Here is a 16,000-nt window from a genome sequence, read left to right on the forward strand (position 1 = left end):
AACCTACCAACCAGTGCATCTTTGGACTGTGGGAACCCACACGGTCATGGGGAGAACGTACAAAGTCCTTACGGGCAGTGGTGGGAATTGAACCTGGATTGTATTGTAAAGCACTGTGCTAAGCACTACACTTCCATGTTAATGCCCTCAGATATCCTTTTTTGATACTGCTGTGAAGTTTCCCTTGATCAATAGTGCAATTCTCTTTCCTCGCTAAATCGAATTGTCCTCTCCAATATTTCCCCTAACATATTAGCAAAGCAGTTATATGGTACTGCTTCAAGTGACTAAGACATCTCTAAATATTTTACAATTAATATTTTATGATTAGGGATAGTCAGCATGGCTTTGTCATGGACAGGTCATGCCTTACGAGCCTGATTGAATTCTTTGAGGAAGTAACAAAGCACATTGATGAAGGTAGAGCATTGGATGTAGTGTATATGGATTTCAGTAAGGCATTTGATAAGATTCCCCATACAAGCTCCTTCAGAAAGTAAGGAGACATGGGATCCCAGGAGACCTTGCTTTGTGGATCCAAAATTGGCTCCACAAGGCAAAGGGTGGTTCTAGATAGTTTGTATTCTGCATGGAGGTCAGTGACCAGTGGAATTCCGCAGGGATCTGTTCTGGGACCCCCTTCTCTTTGTGATTTTTATAAATGACCTGGATGACGAAGTAGAAAGGTGGGTTAGTGAGTCTGCTGATGACACAAAGGTTGGGGGTGTTATGAATAGTCTGGAGGGTTGTCAAAGGTTACAGCTGGACATCGATAAGTTGCAGAACTGGGCTGAGAAGTGGCAGATGAACTTCGACACAGATAATTGTGCAGTGGTTCATTTTGATAGGTCAAATTTGAAGACAGAATATAATATTAATGGTAAGACTCTTGGCCATGTGGAGGATCTGAGAGATCTTGGGGTCCATGTCCATATGACACTCAAAGCTGCTGTGCAGGTTGATAGTGTTGATAAGAAAAAATATGGTGTGTTGGCATTTGTCAACCATGGGATTGAGTTCAAGAGCCGTGAGGTAATGTTACAGCTATATAAGGCCTTGATCAGACCTCACTTAGAGCATTATGTTCAGTTCTGGTCACCACACTGCAGGAAGGCTGTGGATACTGTAGAGAGAGTGCAAGGATGTTGCCTGGATTGGAGGGCGTATCTTAAGAGGTTGAGTGAACTTGGCCTTTTCTCCTTGGAGCGACGTAGGATGAGAGGTGACCTGATAGAGGTGTATAAGATGATGAGGAGCACTGATCATGTGGATAACCAGAGGCTTTTTCCCAGAGCTGAAACGGCCTAAATGAGGGGGCATAGTTTTAACGCAAACACGAGGAATTCTGCAGATGCTGGAAATTCGAGCAACACACATCAAAGTTGCTGGTGAACGCAGCAGGCCAGGCAGCATCTCTAGGAAGAGGTACAGTCGACGTTTCGGGCCGAGACCCTTTGTCAGGACTAACTGAAGGAAGAGCTAGTAAAAGATTTGAAAATGGGAGGGGGAGGGGGAGATCCAAAATGATAGGAGAAGACAGGAGGGGGAGGGATGGAGCCCACACACATTCTTTCTCTCTCTCTCCTTTTTCTCCCTCTGTCCCTCTGACTATACCCCTTGCCCATCCTCTGGGTTTTCCCCCCCTCCCCCTTTTCCTTGTCCCTGGGCCTCCTGTCCCATGATCCTCTCATATCCCCTTTGCCAATCACCTGTCCAGCTCTTGGCTCCATCCCTCCCCCTCCTGTCTTCTTCTCTCATTTTGGATCTCCCCCTCCCCCTCTCAAATCTCTTACTAGCTCTTCCTTCAGTTAGACCTGACGAAGGGTCTCGGCCCGAAACGTCGACTGTACCTCTTCCTAGAGATGCTTCCTGGCCTGCTGCGTTCACCAGCAACTTTGATGTGGAGGCATAGTTTTAAGGTGCTTAGAAATAGGTACTGAGGGGATGTCAGGGGCAAGTTTTTCCACACAGAGAGTGGTGGGTGCATGGAATGCGTGGAAGATGTTGTTGAGTTGTCGTCAGCTCAAGGCAACCCTACGGATAGTGTAGCTGTCCATAGGACTTTCATGGCAAGATATCAAAGCATATTGCCAGGTCTTTCTTCTGCAAAGATATTGCTACAGCCCAGGTTGGAACCATAGGATATAGGAGCACAACTAGGCCATTTGGCCAATCGAATCTGCTCCACCATTTCATCACGGTTGATCCGATTTTCCTCTCAGCCCCAACCTCCTGCCTTCTTCCCATATCCCTTCATGCCCTGACTGATCAAGAATCTATCAGCCTCTGCCTTAAATCAATACGGCCTCCACAGCTGCCTGTGGCAAAGAATTCCACAGATTCACTACTCTCTGGTTAAAGAAATTTCTCCTCATCTCCATCATAGAAGGACACCTCTCTATTCTGAGGATGTGTCCTCTGGTATTAGTTTCTCCCACCATATGAAACATCCTCTCCACATCTACTCTTTTACCATTTGATAAGTTTCTATAAGGTCACCCCTCTTTTTTCTGAATTCTATTGAATATAGGCCCAGAACCATCAAACACTCTTCATATGACAGGCCATTCAATCCTAGAATCATTTTTGTGAACCTCCTTTGAGCACTGTCCCATTACTGCACACCTTTTCTAAGATAAGGGGCCCAAGACTGCTCACAGTGCTCCAAGTGAGGCCTCACCATTACATCCTTGCTTTGATATTCTGGCTTTGAAATTAATGCTAACATTGCATTTGCCTTCCTCACCACAGACTCAACCTGCAAATTAATCTTGAGGGAATCCCAAGTCCCTTTGCAATGCAGTTTTTTGTACAAGTCATGTTGTAATAAGGAATCCTGGCAACCAATGTGCTTACAGCAAGATCTCAAGTTTATTGTCATCTGAATGCAGATATATACAACCAAACTGTAGGAGCCATCTATCTATTTATTGTCTGTCTATATTTTACTTGTGTTGTGCATCCTCACTCTGGGATAAGATGATTTGTCATGTGGGTTTGGGTGGCGATAAAAATAAATGAACATATTTCCTTGTTCACCTGCTTGGCGGCATAGCGAGGGGGTGAGTGGTGAGCACATATTTTTTGTTAACTGCCCATTTTTGTTTGAACTTGATCCAATTACACTAGTCTCGTTTGTTTTTGCCTTGCATGAATTACAGAAGAGTCGAATGATTTTATTGTTGCTTTATAATAAAGGATTAAACGTACGTTTTCGACTTGGAATTCAGTTAGTTGGACTACATTAGAAGATTGGCACGAAATTATCTTGGAAATATTTAAAATGGAAAAGTTGACTTACTCCCTGAGAATTCAAAAAGAAAAATGTTATCAAATCTGGAATAAATGGATTGAATATATAACCCCAATGCGAGCAGACTTTAGATGAATCTCCTAACGATTTATACTGCTCTTCTCATCAACACAGTAATATTGCTAATGTAAGCACCCCTAGTCTAAATGTTTACTGTTTTTGTCTTTTTTTTGCTTGGAAAATAGAGAATTAATACAAGTAAAGGAAAAGATTTGGATAAAGGATAAAAAATGATAAAATTAAGTAAATAAGTACATAGGGATCGGATAATTATGTTTGGGGGCAGGAGCAAGCATGAACAAGTTAGGATATAAACACCTATAATGGTTGTTACATAGGCTTACATACAACATTTTGGACCAGAAGAAGTGATCCAGAAGAGATATATGGAAACTGTTACTAATCCACTATTATTACTACTTTCCTTAACAATTAACACCATTACTTAGCCTAATAGATTAGAATTTCTACTGTACATAATTATCTATTTAAGTGTCTAATTTCTTTTTATATCATCTCAATGTGTACTTAAGAATGTATAAATAATTATAGTTTTATACATATAAAAAAATGGAAAAGGTTATACATGTGAAAAAAGTACATGATACTTGTGAATTCCTTATCCAAATAGAAATAAAATTTTAAAAAAAGGAATTCAGTTAGTTGGAAGCACGAAACTCTCTCACTTAGCCTCTCAGCGACTCTTAGTTTGTTTTCAAGTAGATGCTACACAAATGAAACAACGTTCCTTTGTGAACCCACAAAATATGTATCAGACACAGCATATAAAATAAAATATTGCCACAAATAAATCAAAAAAATATGATTCAAAGTGCATGTGGTGCACAGCACAGGGGAACAGTACAATAAACAGTAAACAGCTCGCTGACTTAGTGATAAGACCTCGCTGATTACAGGGTATTTTTTAGCCTCACAGCTTGAGGGATGAAGCTTTTATCTGGTGAGGCAGTCTTAGACCTGATGTTCCTAGACAATAGACAATAGGTGCAGGAGTAGGCCATTCAGCCCTTCAAGCCAGCAGCGCCATTCATTGTGATCATGGCTGATCATCCACTATCTGTATCCAGTTCCTGCCTTATCCCCATAACCTGTTCCTGTACCTCCTTCCTGACAGTCGTGGGTCAAAGAGATTAAGGGATGGGTGGTAGGGATCCTCAACAATGCTTCGGGTCCTTCATATACAAAGCTCCCACCATTTGACAAGCCTCTCTACCTCCTCGGTATGCAGACTCGTCATTGTCACTGATGAGGCCAGTCACTGTTGTATCATCAGCAAACTTGATGACACAGCTTGAGCTGGATCTGGCTGCATGGTTGTGAGTCAGCAGCGGGCTGAGCACACAGCCCTGGGCGACACCAGCGCTCAGCGTGAAGGCACTTGAGACATTGCTGCCAACTCATAGTGACTGGGGTCTTTCCAATAGGACGTCCAAGATCCAGATACAGAGAGGAGCGTTTGGTCCCAGCAAGGACAGCTCACCTACCAGCCTCTGACAGATGATTGTGTTAAATGCCAAGCTGAAGTTGATGACTAACAGCTTGGCATATGCGGCGTTGTTTTCTAGGTGAGACAGGACGGAGTGGAGGGTGGGGCTACAGCATCATCAATGAAGGTAGGATTTTATACAATCCATTACCAGCTGCACAAAGAGCACTTCATGATTGTTGAGGTTAGTGCCATGGGCTGAAATCATTTAGGCAGGCTACCGTTCTGACCAGATAATCTGCTTTACAGTTGTTCTTTAAGAAATAAATATTGGCTTAGAATATGGACATAAGCAACTTCACCACTTTTCATGGTTCATAGCTGAGGGATGGGTAATGGGGACAAGCTCCCACTTCCTATTACGTATTCCCAATGGCGTGTGTCTCAAACAGCCTCTGACAACCTAGTCCAACTCTTGGCCTTAGTGAATGGCTTAGCTACCAAACCCAATGAACCATTTCTACCGACAGGAGAAGGGGCAAAGGTGGGTTACTGGAACCTTAAATCAAGTCGTTCTGAGCAGATGAGGCTTGCCAGCCGTGGTTGACAGCTCATCCAGTAAAAGGAAAACTCTGATCTCAAACCTCCACTGCATTGTGACTATACCCACACATGGGCAAACACGAGGAAATCTGCAGATGCTGGAATTTCAAGCAACACACATAAAAATTGCTGGTGAACACAGCAGGCCGGGCAGCATCTATAGGAAGAGGTACAGTCCACTGTACCTCTTCCTATAGATGCTGCCTGGCCTGCTGTACCCACTCATGGGGAAGGCTTAGGGAGTAAGCCCCTAGGGAAAAAAAACCCAGAGTTGGAGTCTTAAAGGCAGCCCTATGTTGAGTTTAATGCAGACTGGCAACTCCTGCCATTCCTGCTGCTGCCAAACTGTATCAGTCACTGTTGTTCCTCTGGATTCATCAGCTGTGAGGAGCGGGGAACCTGGTGTATGGACAGCAGCTTGCTCTCCATGTTGTACTGCCCTGCCTTGCATATTGATTTCGACAGCTAGGGTGCAACATTCTTGGTCGAGTCCAACCAGTGGAGGGCCACTATTAGCGGTATTTGTTGAAATAGTATCAAATAATCTTTTACTCCATCAGTGCAGCACTGGAGTGTCAAGCTTAGATTGCTGTGCTTACAGTATAACTCTAAACTGAAACTAGAAACCAGACTGGCCACATCATTGGTAAGGCTGCTACCAGGTGAGATCAAGAAATGGTGTAAGTGTATCTGGTCAGATCCCCGAATCCTTATTCATCTTGTTATAGCCTGGGCAAAAGCTTGAGAAACACGTGAAATGTAGGCAGTTGATTAAGCAATATTGTGACTAAACCACATAGTCAGAAATTGAACCAATCTATCACCATGTGTTTTTGTAATTTTAAAAAACATTTGAGCCCAACGGAATAAATGAATCCACTGCAACGTGGAAACAAGTGGAGATTAGAACCATTATCCAAAGAATAATGAGGAGGTTTGTAATAAACCGTAGAATGATATAAATAGAAAGTCGTTTGGGCAGACATGAAGCAGGTGACATTTATTACCTGCAAGTGTGAAGTCATCCATTTTGGTGGAAAGAAAAGGAGAAACATTATAAACAAGATGGATGGGTGCGGCACAGTAGCGTAGTGGTTAGCACAATGCTCTACAGTACCAGCGACCCGGGTTCAATTCCTGCCGCTGCCTATAAGGAGTTTCTGCATTCTCCCTGTGACCATGTGGGTTCCTCCCACAGTCCAAAGACCTACCAATTGGTAGGTTAATTAATCATTGTAAATTGTCCCGTGATTTGGCTAAGATTAAATTGGGGGATTGCTGGATGGTGCTGCTCGAAGGGCCAGAAGAACCCATGCTGCACTGTATCTCAATAAATTAAAAACAAATAAACATAGTTATAAAGGACATGCGGGAACAAAGGGACATGAACATGTAATGTGCATACATCTCTGAAAATGTAGGATAGAGTGTTAGTCATGCTTATTACTTCACTAATTGCAGCATACAATGCAAAAGCAGAAAGACGCTCAAACTGCTGGAAGAACTCAGCAGGCCAGGCAGCATCTGTGGAAAAGAGCAAACAGTTAACAAAACATCAACTGTTTACTCTTTACCATAAATGCTGCCTGGCCTGCTCTGTTCCTCCAGCATTTTGTGTGTGTTTCTTGGATTTCCAGTATCTGCAGATTTTCTCGTTAATGCAAAAGCGGGAAGGTTATAAAGAATCTTTATAGAACGTGGATAAGGCTATAATTTGTGAATTCTATCCTATTTTGATCATCGTACTTTAGGAGAGAAGTGAAGGCCCTGGGAGTCAAGAAAAGATTTACTGCTGTGGTTCGGAAGGTGAGGGATTTCAGCTACAGGAACAGGCTGAGAAAGCTGAAGTCGTTCTCCTTGGAGTAAAGAAAAAATATAGATGCACTAAAGTTCATGTGTGTTTGGGAGTTAGAGTGAAGCCATTCCTATTAGCGGCATGGGATTTGACACACAGATTGAAAATGCATCGTGGGGTGGCAGGAAAGGAAAACCTTTAAGCAAAGTGTATTTATGTCCAGGAACTGACTGCCTGTAAGGGTGATGAAAACACAGACCATCACAGGCCTTTCAAATGCTAATTAGATAGGGACTTGAAGGAAAATACTGTAATTTGCAGCTCAACAGGAAAGGACAGAGTAATGGACCTGAAATGCTTTCACCACTTGAAGCTATTATGAGGCTCAAAGGGTTGAATGGTCTCCCGCTACATTGTAATAATTTTATGATTCTATCTAACTTTAATGAAAAAAAAGATTTTAAGAAAGCTCTTGGTTTGAAATAAATTCTAGGATAAAAATATTATTGAATAGGGTTTTCAAGGAAAATGGATATTGTGTAAGAGAAGCATTCTTTTGAGAAGGGGAAAAAACATTTTCCAAAATTTCAACGAGGAACTTGATTCATAATTACAAAGGAAAGGATTCTTATAAAAATTTAAATAACATCTAATCATCAGCCGATGAATTTATAACCAAAACAAAAAATGGCTCCATGGCTCTGACTACTGCCATCATATAACTGTAAGGGGGTTTCGTCTTTTATGTTACTGCGGAGGCTATTTAAAATGGCTTCTTTGTTATGTTAAACGCTGAGAAAGTCCTTCCTGCTAGCAGTTTGTTTTGTATTATCTATTGATACGAGGACGAACGAACCAATTGGGATAGCTGTTTTGTGTTTGGTGTATTTGAACATACTGTGTGCGCGGGATTTTGGGGCAGAAGGCGGGAGAGAAAGACAGGGGATGAACCAGGTGCTGTGATGTCCGCTAACGGGGTCGGACCCCAAGGAAGGTGTTCGGCGAGGAGAGGAGACGGATACGGACTCATGTAGAGCGTCTGGTCGACCACCGTTGTTGGTCCCAGGCGGCCGGTCGAGGTGGTCCAAGGGGTCGAAGGAAGAAGAAGGGTCTTGAGCTCCAACTTTTTTTTGCACGAAGAGATTGAACTTTGATAAGTGTGGCGCCTTTTATTTTCCTTTTATATTTTATTCTCTATTAATTATATAGTTCCAGTAATATCTATAAACTGTAAATCATTTAATCATATCTGGTGTATTGTCTGTTATTTGGGCAGGGTGGGTTACATCACACAGCATCCACACAAACTAATTACCCAGTTTGGTGGGGCCGAGGGCTGTTTCCCTAGACGACAGTGAGCCGAGCGACCCTGAGGGTGGCTGGGGGGGGGGGTGGATATATTGTGTGGGCTTTTGTCCGGGATTGGGTCTACTGGTATGCTGTGTGGGTGCCCTGTTTAAATCTGTAATGTGTGTCTCTGTGGGTTATTTGCTGGTTATTGCTGTATGTGTTGTGGGTGCGGTCTTTGTTCGAGTTCAGACTAGCATTGACAAGTTGGAGGTGGAACTCGGGGCTGTCCATGCTGTTGGGAGAGAGAGGAAAGAGTGGTCTGATTTGGAGGTAGGGTCTGCGAATAAATGTTCTAGCTCTGGCAGGCTCCACCTGGCGTTTGGGATAGTGTCAACCCCAGAAGGGGCGGAGGCGTGCGAGACGTGGGCGGAGCGGATCTCTCAGTTGTTAGATGAGTGGCAGTGCTCGGTTGAGGGAGAGCGACAGGGATTGGTTGAGTTTAAGTAGGCGGGCTGGTGACGGTGTTAGAGCTGTCAGGCTCTCTTACACCGTAGTGACAGCTGTCAGTTATTTGAAAGAGGGGGGAAAGTTTTCAGTGTGTCTTCTCTGGCTAGAAGGGCGGCTAAATTGTTTGCAGTGCCAGGAGGATCATTTCAGGGGATCAGCCCCTCCTTCAGTTGTTCAGCTGATCAGAGAGATGTCGGGAAACTTAGTGGAGGCCCAGTGGGGGAACGGCTTGGGGTCTCTGGGGAAGCACATTCCCAGCAATGTACCAATGAACTTCCGAAAGGAGAAGATCCTATTCCTGAAGGCTTAGAGGGACCACGCCCCAGGGTGTCGTTACGGATAGAGGGAAGTGATGCTAAAGCTATCCTCGACCCTGGGGCACAGGTCAAGTTGTTGTACAGATCGTTTTACAACCGGTGTCTGAAGCATTTACCCTTCACAACCGCAAGGGCACCGGAGATTTTGGGTACCAGTGCCAGTAATTATCCAGAAGACAATGATTGGTTAATGACCCTGGAGTTCATGGGGGCATTGTCTGGGCACCCAGCGTGTCGAGTTGCTTCTGAGGACGTGTGTAGCAGCCTTGAGCCGGTACCGAATTTAAACGAGACCCAGCGGTGGTGCAGCCTGGGGAAAGTAGCTGAGGGTGAGACCCTCTTAGTAGACGCTCCAAACTACCACGAGGGAGGGGAGTTGACCGCTGAAGACACCTCAGTGAGAGAGAGGTCGCGGCAACTGGACCCTGACGCAGTGGAAGATGGAGGAAGCGTGTGTGTGGATTATACGACGTGGTTTAATGTGCTGGATCTGAGGAGGGGATGTTGCCAGATCCCAAGGAGTGTGGCTGTCGAGCCGAAGATGGCCGTTATTAGTTCCCTAGGATTCTTCCGAGCTGAAAAGATGCCCAAGGGCATATCCGGAGCCCCTGCATCCTTCCCGTGGGGCATGAGGAAGACCATGGGGGGAGTGAAGGTGTGTGGAGTTTGGGCGTATGTGGATGACAGCCTAGAGCTTGGATTCGCCTGGGGGGACTATGAAGTGAGGCAAGTGGCTGAGCCTGGGCAACAGAAGCAAAGTGTCACATGTGGAGGAGTTTTTGGCCGGAGGAGTTTGGTGCAATGTGAGAAAATTGACCCGACATACCAGTTGAACTTCCTGGTGTTGGAACAGACGGTGCTGGACCTGGGGAGGGAACCCCAGGTCGTCAATCTGAAGGAGACACAGGGGAGAGAGGGGATTTGCACCGCTGAACTGAGTGCTCAGAAATGTCGGCCGGAGACTGAGTGCCGCACTTGTGGGATGACCATTGCAGACTTGGAATTTATGCTCGTCAACGTGGAGAAGGAGCATCGGAATTCCGAGCCGACACTGCAGTCATGTACTGATGAATTAATCCAGCGAGAAGAAACAATGACCCACCTGCGAAGGGATCAGCAGAAACTCAAGACGTCGATTCAGAAAAGATTGGAAGACTTACAAGTTGGGGAAGATCAAGGAAGTGTTCTGACTAAGGTCAACAGAAAACTGAGAGCCCAGGAAGGGGAGTTTGACTACACTCCCGAGGAGGTGAAGAAATGGAGGACAGATCTCGGAAAAGGGAGGCGAACGCTTGAAAGGAACCTGAAGATGAGTATCGCGAGTTTAAATGAAGTGGAAAAACTGAAAGTTGACCTGGAAGACATTATCAGGAAGAAACAACCGGAGGCTGAACACCCTTTAACTGCTGCTTTTCAGGTCAGGGAGGAAGAAGCTGGTGGGGTAGCTGCGTCCCAGACTGAGATGGCCAAGAACCGTGAGTCAGAACTGCTGAGGCTGTGGCGAGAGTTGAAGGAGTCCCCGAAGAAGCTGACGTCTCGACTGCAGGAGGCTGAAGGGGTAGCCGCGGCTAAATGTTTCAGTTTGGAGAAACTTAAACAGCAGCTACCGATCGAGGGAATGAGGACGAACACAGATCCGAAGGATGATGTGCTGCACATGTGGTACATGCTGCCTTTCGCTACCTTCCCCGTGATTGAGGAAGAGACCTTTGTCCTTCTCCCACTGAGTCAGGTGTAGTGGGGAGGGCTAGCTGTGGGCAGTCTGAGTTACGGCAGGATCAGGAAGGAGGAGAGGCGGGGCCCCGGACACGGGACAGTGGGCTCTGAGCTGTAATGGTGGCCTGAGTGAGAGAGGAGTTGGCAAGCAGGCCCAAGGTATCCCTAGTAGTGTCTGAGCCTTTTGGGTTTAGGTGAGGGGGTACGGAGGTCTCGGACGGTTAAGAAGCTCCCAGATAGATTGGCCTATGTAGCGCCCATGGGACAGGCGTAAGGTCCACTGTTTGGGGAGCGCTGTCACTGTGTGTATTTGTGTATGTGTTTGTTGTGTGTCTGCAGGACTGGTTGGCGAGTTATTTAGAAGTCATGAGGACATGACTTTATTTGGTGGGGGGAGAGTGTAAGGGGGTTTCGTCTTTTATGTTACTGCGGAGGCTAATTAAAATGGCTTCTTTGTTATGTTATACTTAGGAACATTTCTTTGTTATGTTAAACGCTGAGAAAGTCCTTCCCACTAGCAGTTTGTTTTGTATTATCTATTGATATGAGGACCAATGAACCAATTGGGATAGTTGTTATGTTTTTGGTGTATTTGAAGATACTGTATGCGCAGGGTTTTGGGGCAGAAGGCGGGAGAGAGGGACAGAGGATGAACCAGGTGTTGTGATGTCCACTAACGGGGTTGAACCCCGAGGAGGGCATTCGGCGAGGAGAGGAGACGGAGACAGACTCATGTAGAGCATCAGGTTGACCACCGTTGTTGGACCCAGGCGGCCGGTCGAGGTGGTCCAAGGGGTCGAAGGAAGAAGAAGAAGGGTCTTGAGCTCCAACTTTTTTGTGCACGAAGAGATCGAACTTTGATAAGTGTGGCGCCTTTATATTTTATTCTCTATTAATTATGTAGTTCCAGTAATATCTATAAACTGTAAATCATTTAATCGTATCTGGTGTATTGTCTGTTATCTGGGCGGGGTGGGGTACAACACACAGCATCCACACAAACTAATTACCCAGTTTGGCGGGGCCGAGGGCTGTTTCCCTAGACGACAGCGAGCCGAGCGACCCTGAGGATGGCGGGGGGGCTACATAACATTATATGAACAACCTGCAAAGGTTGAATTAAAAAATATCCACCTGGGTATTTTTTTGTTAAAGGATATGCCACTGGGAACCCAGAATATAAAAATTAAATGCCCATAAATAAAAGATACCTTATCATATGAAAAAAATATTGAAAAGCATTAATTTAGAGGTACAGAGGATCCAGGTGTCACAGAGATATCAGAACTAAGTGAGGAAAATTCCTACCTCTACACGTTCTTCCATTAGGTGATATCGTATAACCAACCTCAGGACAGGCACATTTATAACTGCCAGGTAGATTCAGACAGCGGAATGTACAGACAGTGCCTCCACTTTGAGCACACTCATCAAAATCTGAAATGAAAATTTCCGTCCGTGAACACAACAAAGTTCAGAGGCATTCCACCACTAGATGGCAACAGCATGAAGTTCCTGATCCACATCAAATAAATCCAGTTGTTTCACAAAATGGATTTCATTTCCAATAGTCTTTTTATTAAACTAATTTATCTTACCCTAGATACACCAAAACTGATGTTTTTATTAAGTTATTGAATAGTTAGAATAAATAGCAAATATACATTCACATTTTATGTTGCTATGAAGCATTTCAGCTTTCTAAAAAATAATCTTTTTATTAAAATGCTTATTGGATCAACCTGATTTTAATCTCCATTTTCAAATATACCACAGAATAGAAATGCATTTGGTGTTAGTTTTCTTAATGAAATACTGAGATTGTTCAGTTTCTGAGAGTAAGGACTGAACAATCAGATCCATTCCATGTACACCGATTTATACACATCAATATTAACTGTCAAACAGAAAATCAATGTTACTGATTTAATTTTCCATTTGCTTATGATTTCTATTCAATGGGATGGCACATTTCAAATACTGATTATGCCTCCTCATTTCATTATCAATTTATACTTTACACACTTCATGTCAAGGAATACCAGATAAATGTCTCAGCATTGTGGTTAAATAAAATAGAGCTTACTTCTACAGCAGCAGTAATATCAAATTTCTATTTTGTCAGGGACATTAGATGGTTGTAGCACCATATTGATTACAACGGGCCTAAGATTTCCAAGTCATAAAAAGCTAGTTTGCCTTCAAAGGTTCATTTTATTGTCAAAGTATGCATACATGTACAATCCAACTCTGATATTCATCTTCTCCAGATAGCCATGAAATACAGAAAGACCATGGGATTTGTTGAAATAAAAGACATCAGCTCACCTCCCCCACCTCGGCATGAAAAAGAAAAGGAAACAAAACTCGCAAAGCCCCAAAACCCCCACCTTCTCCCTCACAGAAAAAAGTGACAATAAAATCAAATCCCCCACCCCCTCCCCGGCAGAAAAAAACGGCAACAATAGCATTAAATCCCTCACCCCCTCCTCAGCAGGGAAAAAAACAGCGACAATAGCATCAAGGCAGTAGTGGGGGGAAGAGACAATAGCATCAAATCTTGACCCCCGCTCACTCACAGAAAAGAACAGCAACAATACCGTCAAGGCCCCCAACACCACATCTCACACACAAAACACTGAACAGATCCTCCACCCATCTTCACCACGAATATAGTTTATGATATAATCTTGAAGCAAAGACAATCATCTTCTTTCCTCCAAGCAAATTAGAAGCCAATTTCCATTCACCACTATACAAACTTATTACAAGTTAAACCTTATCTATGTTTCCTTTAGAGGAGGAGAAAGTTGAATTTTATGTTTCATGAGGTAATTGATATGGGGAATTCTTCCCCTTCAATCACTGGCTGCACAAAGCAGCTTTATCTCACTATTCGTGTTGATAAGAAACAGTCAGGCTGACCTTGTGCTTTCCTAACAATGTGCCTTCAGCTAAAGTAAAGTGTTTAGTAAACACAAGAGATTCTGCAGATGGAAGAAATCTTGAGCAACGCACACACAAAATGAAGGAAATGTGTTATCTGTTTGTTTAGCCTCGCCTGTTATGCATTCTCTATACTGCTTATCTACAAAGCAATGTCAACTATCAAGGTACAAGTAATTGCTGAGTGGATGATGCCAACAGCTTATTTTTATGGTAAATGCAAAGATAATCCTTTACCAATATGAAGTAAAATAACATTGGCCTTCCATATTGTTTCAGTAGTGGAAAGAGTTATTATCCTATGTAGCAACAGGATTATACAATTTTAGTCTTTACTGAGGAATGTACATTCTTACATTGGAGCTGGTTCACCAGATAGATTCCTGGGATGAATGATTTGCCTTCTGAAGAATAACTAAAACAGGTTGAGCTTAAGAATTCTGCATTGCGTGTTTATTATGGTAGTTGGTCACGTGAGTGGAGTTGTGGTAAAAAGTGAAGGGTTTAGTTAGGTATTCATGCTTTGTCAGTCTAGGGTCAGTTAGAGCTACAGACAGCCAGATATGGTAACTTTTTGTTAATCACTTAATTCCAATTAATTTTGCTAAATTATGTTCAATATCATTAGCTTTATCACTTCAGGATTGTTTTGCTAATTGCTTAATAAAGGATTGAATACACTTCTTCAACTTTAAACATGATTATTAGATTGGTTCATACAGGATGACTCCCTGTACTTGATCTCTAATGGCGGTTGATGGTTTGTTCGAGTAGTCACAATGATCATTATCATAGGATTGGACACAATACTTCCCCTTGTGGGAAAATCTGGAACTTGGGAGAAAAATTTCAGAATTAGAGGGTCACCTTATTTTGGAGACAAAGAGCAATTTCTACACACAGAGATTTGTGAATTTTGGAATTCACTATCTCAAAGAACCGAGGAGATGCAGTAATTTCATATATTCAAGGCCAAGAATTTTGGTTTGTAAGGCAATCAAGCACTGTAGAGAACAGTAAAGACGAGGAGATGAAACCAAACCTTCATATACACTTTTATATGGCCTAATCTGTTTCTTAAAATCATATTAACACAGTAGAGTTAATTAGTAGAGTTTCTTAGTAGAGTTGCTGACTCACAGCTCCAGCAGCCTGGGTTCAGTCGGGAAGCTGGAGGCCTGAGAGTAGTGGTCGCCAACCTCTTTAAGCCCAAGATCCCCTACCTCGGCCTTAGGGAAAGGCAAGATCGACCTACTAAATCAGTTAGTCACACGCATGTGCACTGGGCAGAAAAGACTGGAAGTAAAACCCGAAAACAACCTCTCTTTACAAACAGCTTTCCGTAGCGGGAGTATTGCTATATTACCTTATCATAATTAGTATTACTTATTTTTATAATGCTCACATTACAAAACCTTTAATTCTATGTTTCATTATTTAATTTTATTTCAACACCAAAAATAAATGAATAAAAATTCACTGTTGCACTCAGTGTGATGACTGGGGCTGAATACTTTCTGCTAGTTCCCTGAAATTTGGCTCATAACTACAGACAGCCAGTTTGAGACAGCCTGTGAGGTGTCTGTCAGTAAGACAGCTCCTGTACTTAGATTTCATAATTTTCATCTGATGCAGCATAGCACCTTCACAAACCTCCTGACAGACTGAGTATTTGAATGGACTGTTTCCTTTGTTAGACTGAATATTGAATCTGCCACATTTTTCAGGTGTTCTATATTGGTAAACTGTTACTGAGACACTAGTACGAGTTTCAGAGGTACGCAAGATAATGACACCACTGTTTTTTGTTTCCCAGTTATTTACATTTGAGGAATGTTGGAATTTAAAGGGGGAGAAGTGTTGTAATGTGAGTATTATAAAGATAAGTTAATACAAATTAGGATAGTGGTAATCTCACAGTACCCCCGCTTCGGAAAGCTGTTTGTAAAGAGAGGTTGCTTCCGCGTTGCGGGGTTTTACTTCCGGTCTTTTCTAGCGCGGTGCATGGCGGGGGAGCTACATACATGCACACTGGGCAGAAAGAACGGAACTAAAACCCCGCAACC

At 43.3% G+C, this 16,000-nt stretch overlaps 1 protein-coding gene across 2 annotated transcripts in view; it reads right to left on the reverse strand.

Moving 5' to 3' along the window:
* The window catches only part of fbln2 (fibulin 2), a 259,586-nt gene that overhangs the window by 12,677 nt on the left and 230,909 nt on the right, over positions 1–16,000 (reverse strand). For both annotated transcript variants that reach the window (XM_063068129.1, XM_063068130.1), the window contains one exon: positions 12,297–12,425. In XM_063068129.1, the coding sequence (XP_062924199.1) occupies positions 12,297–12,425 (129 nt within the window). The remainder of the gene's footprint in view (positions 1–12,296; positions 12,426–16,000) is intronic.

The sequence above is a fragment of the Mobula hypostoma genome, chromosome 15, assembly GCF_963921235.1.
Source record: "Mobula hypostoma chromosome 15, sMobHyp1.1, whole genome shotgun sequence".
Taxonomy (NCBI): Eukaryota; Metazoa; Chordata; class Chondrichthyes; order Myliobatiformes; family Myliobatidae; genus Mobula; species Mobula hypostoma.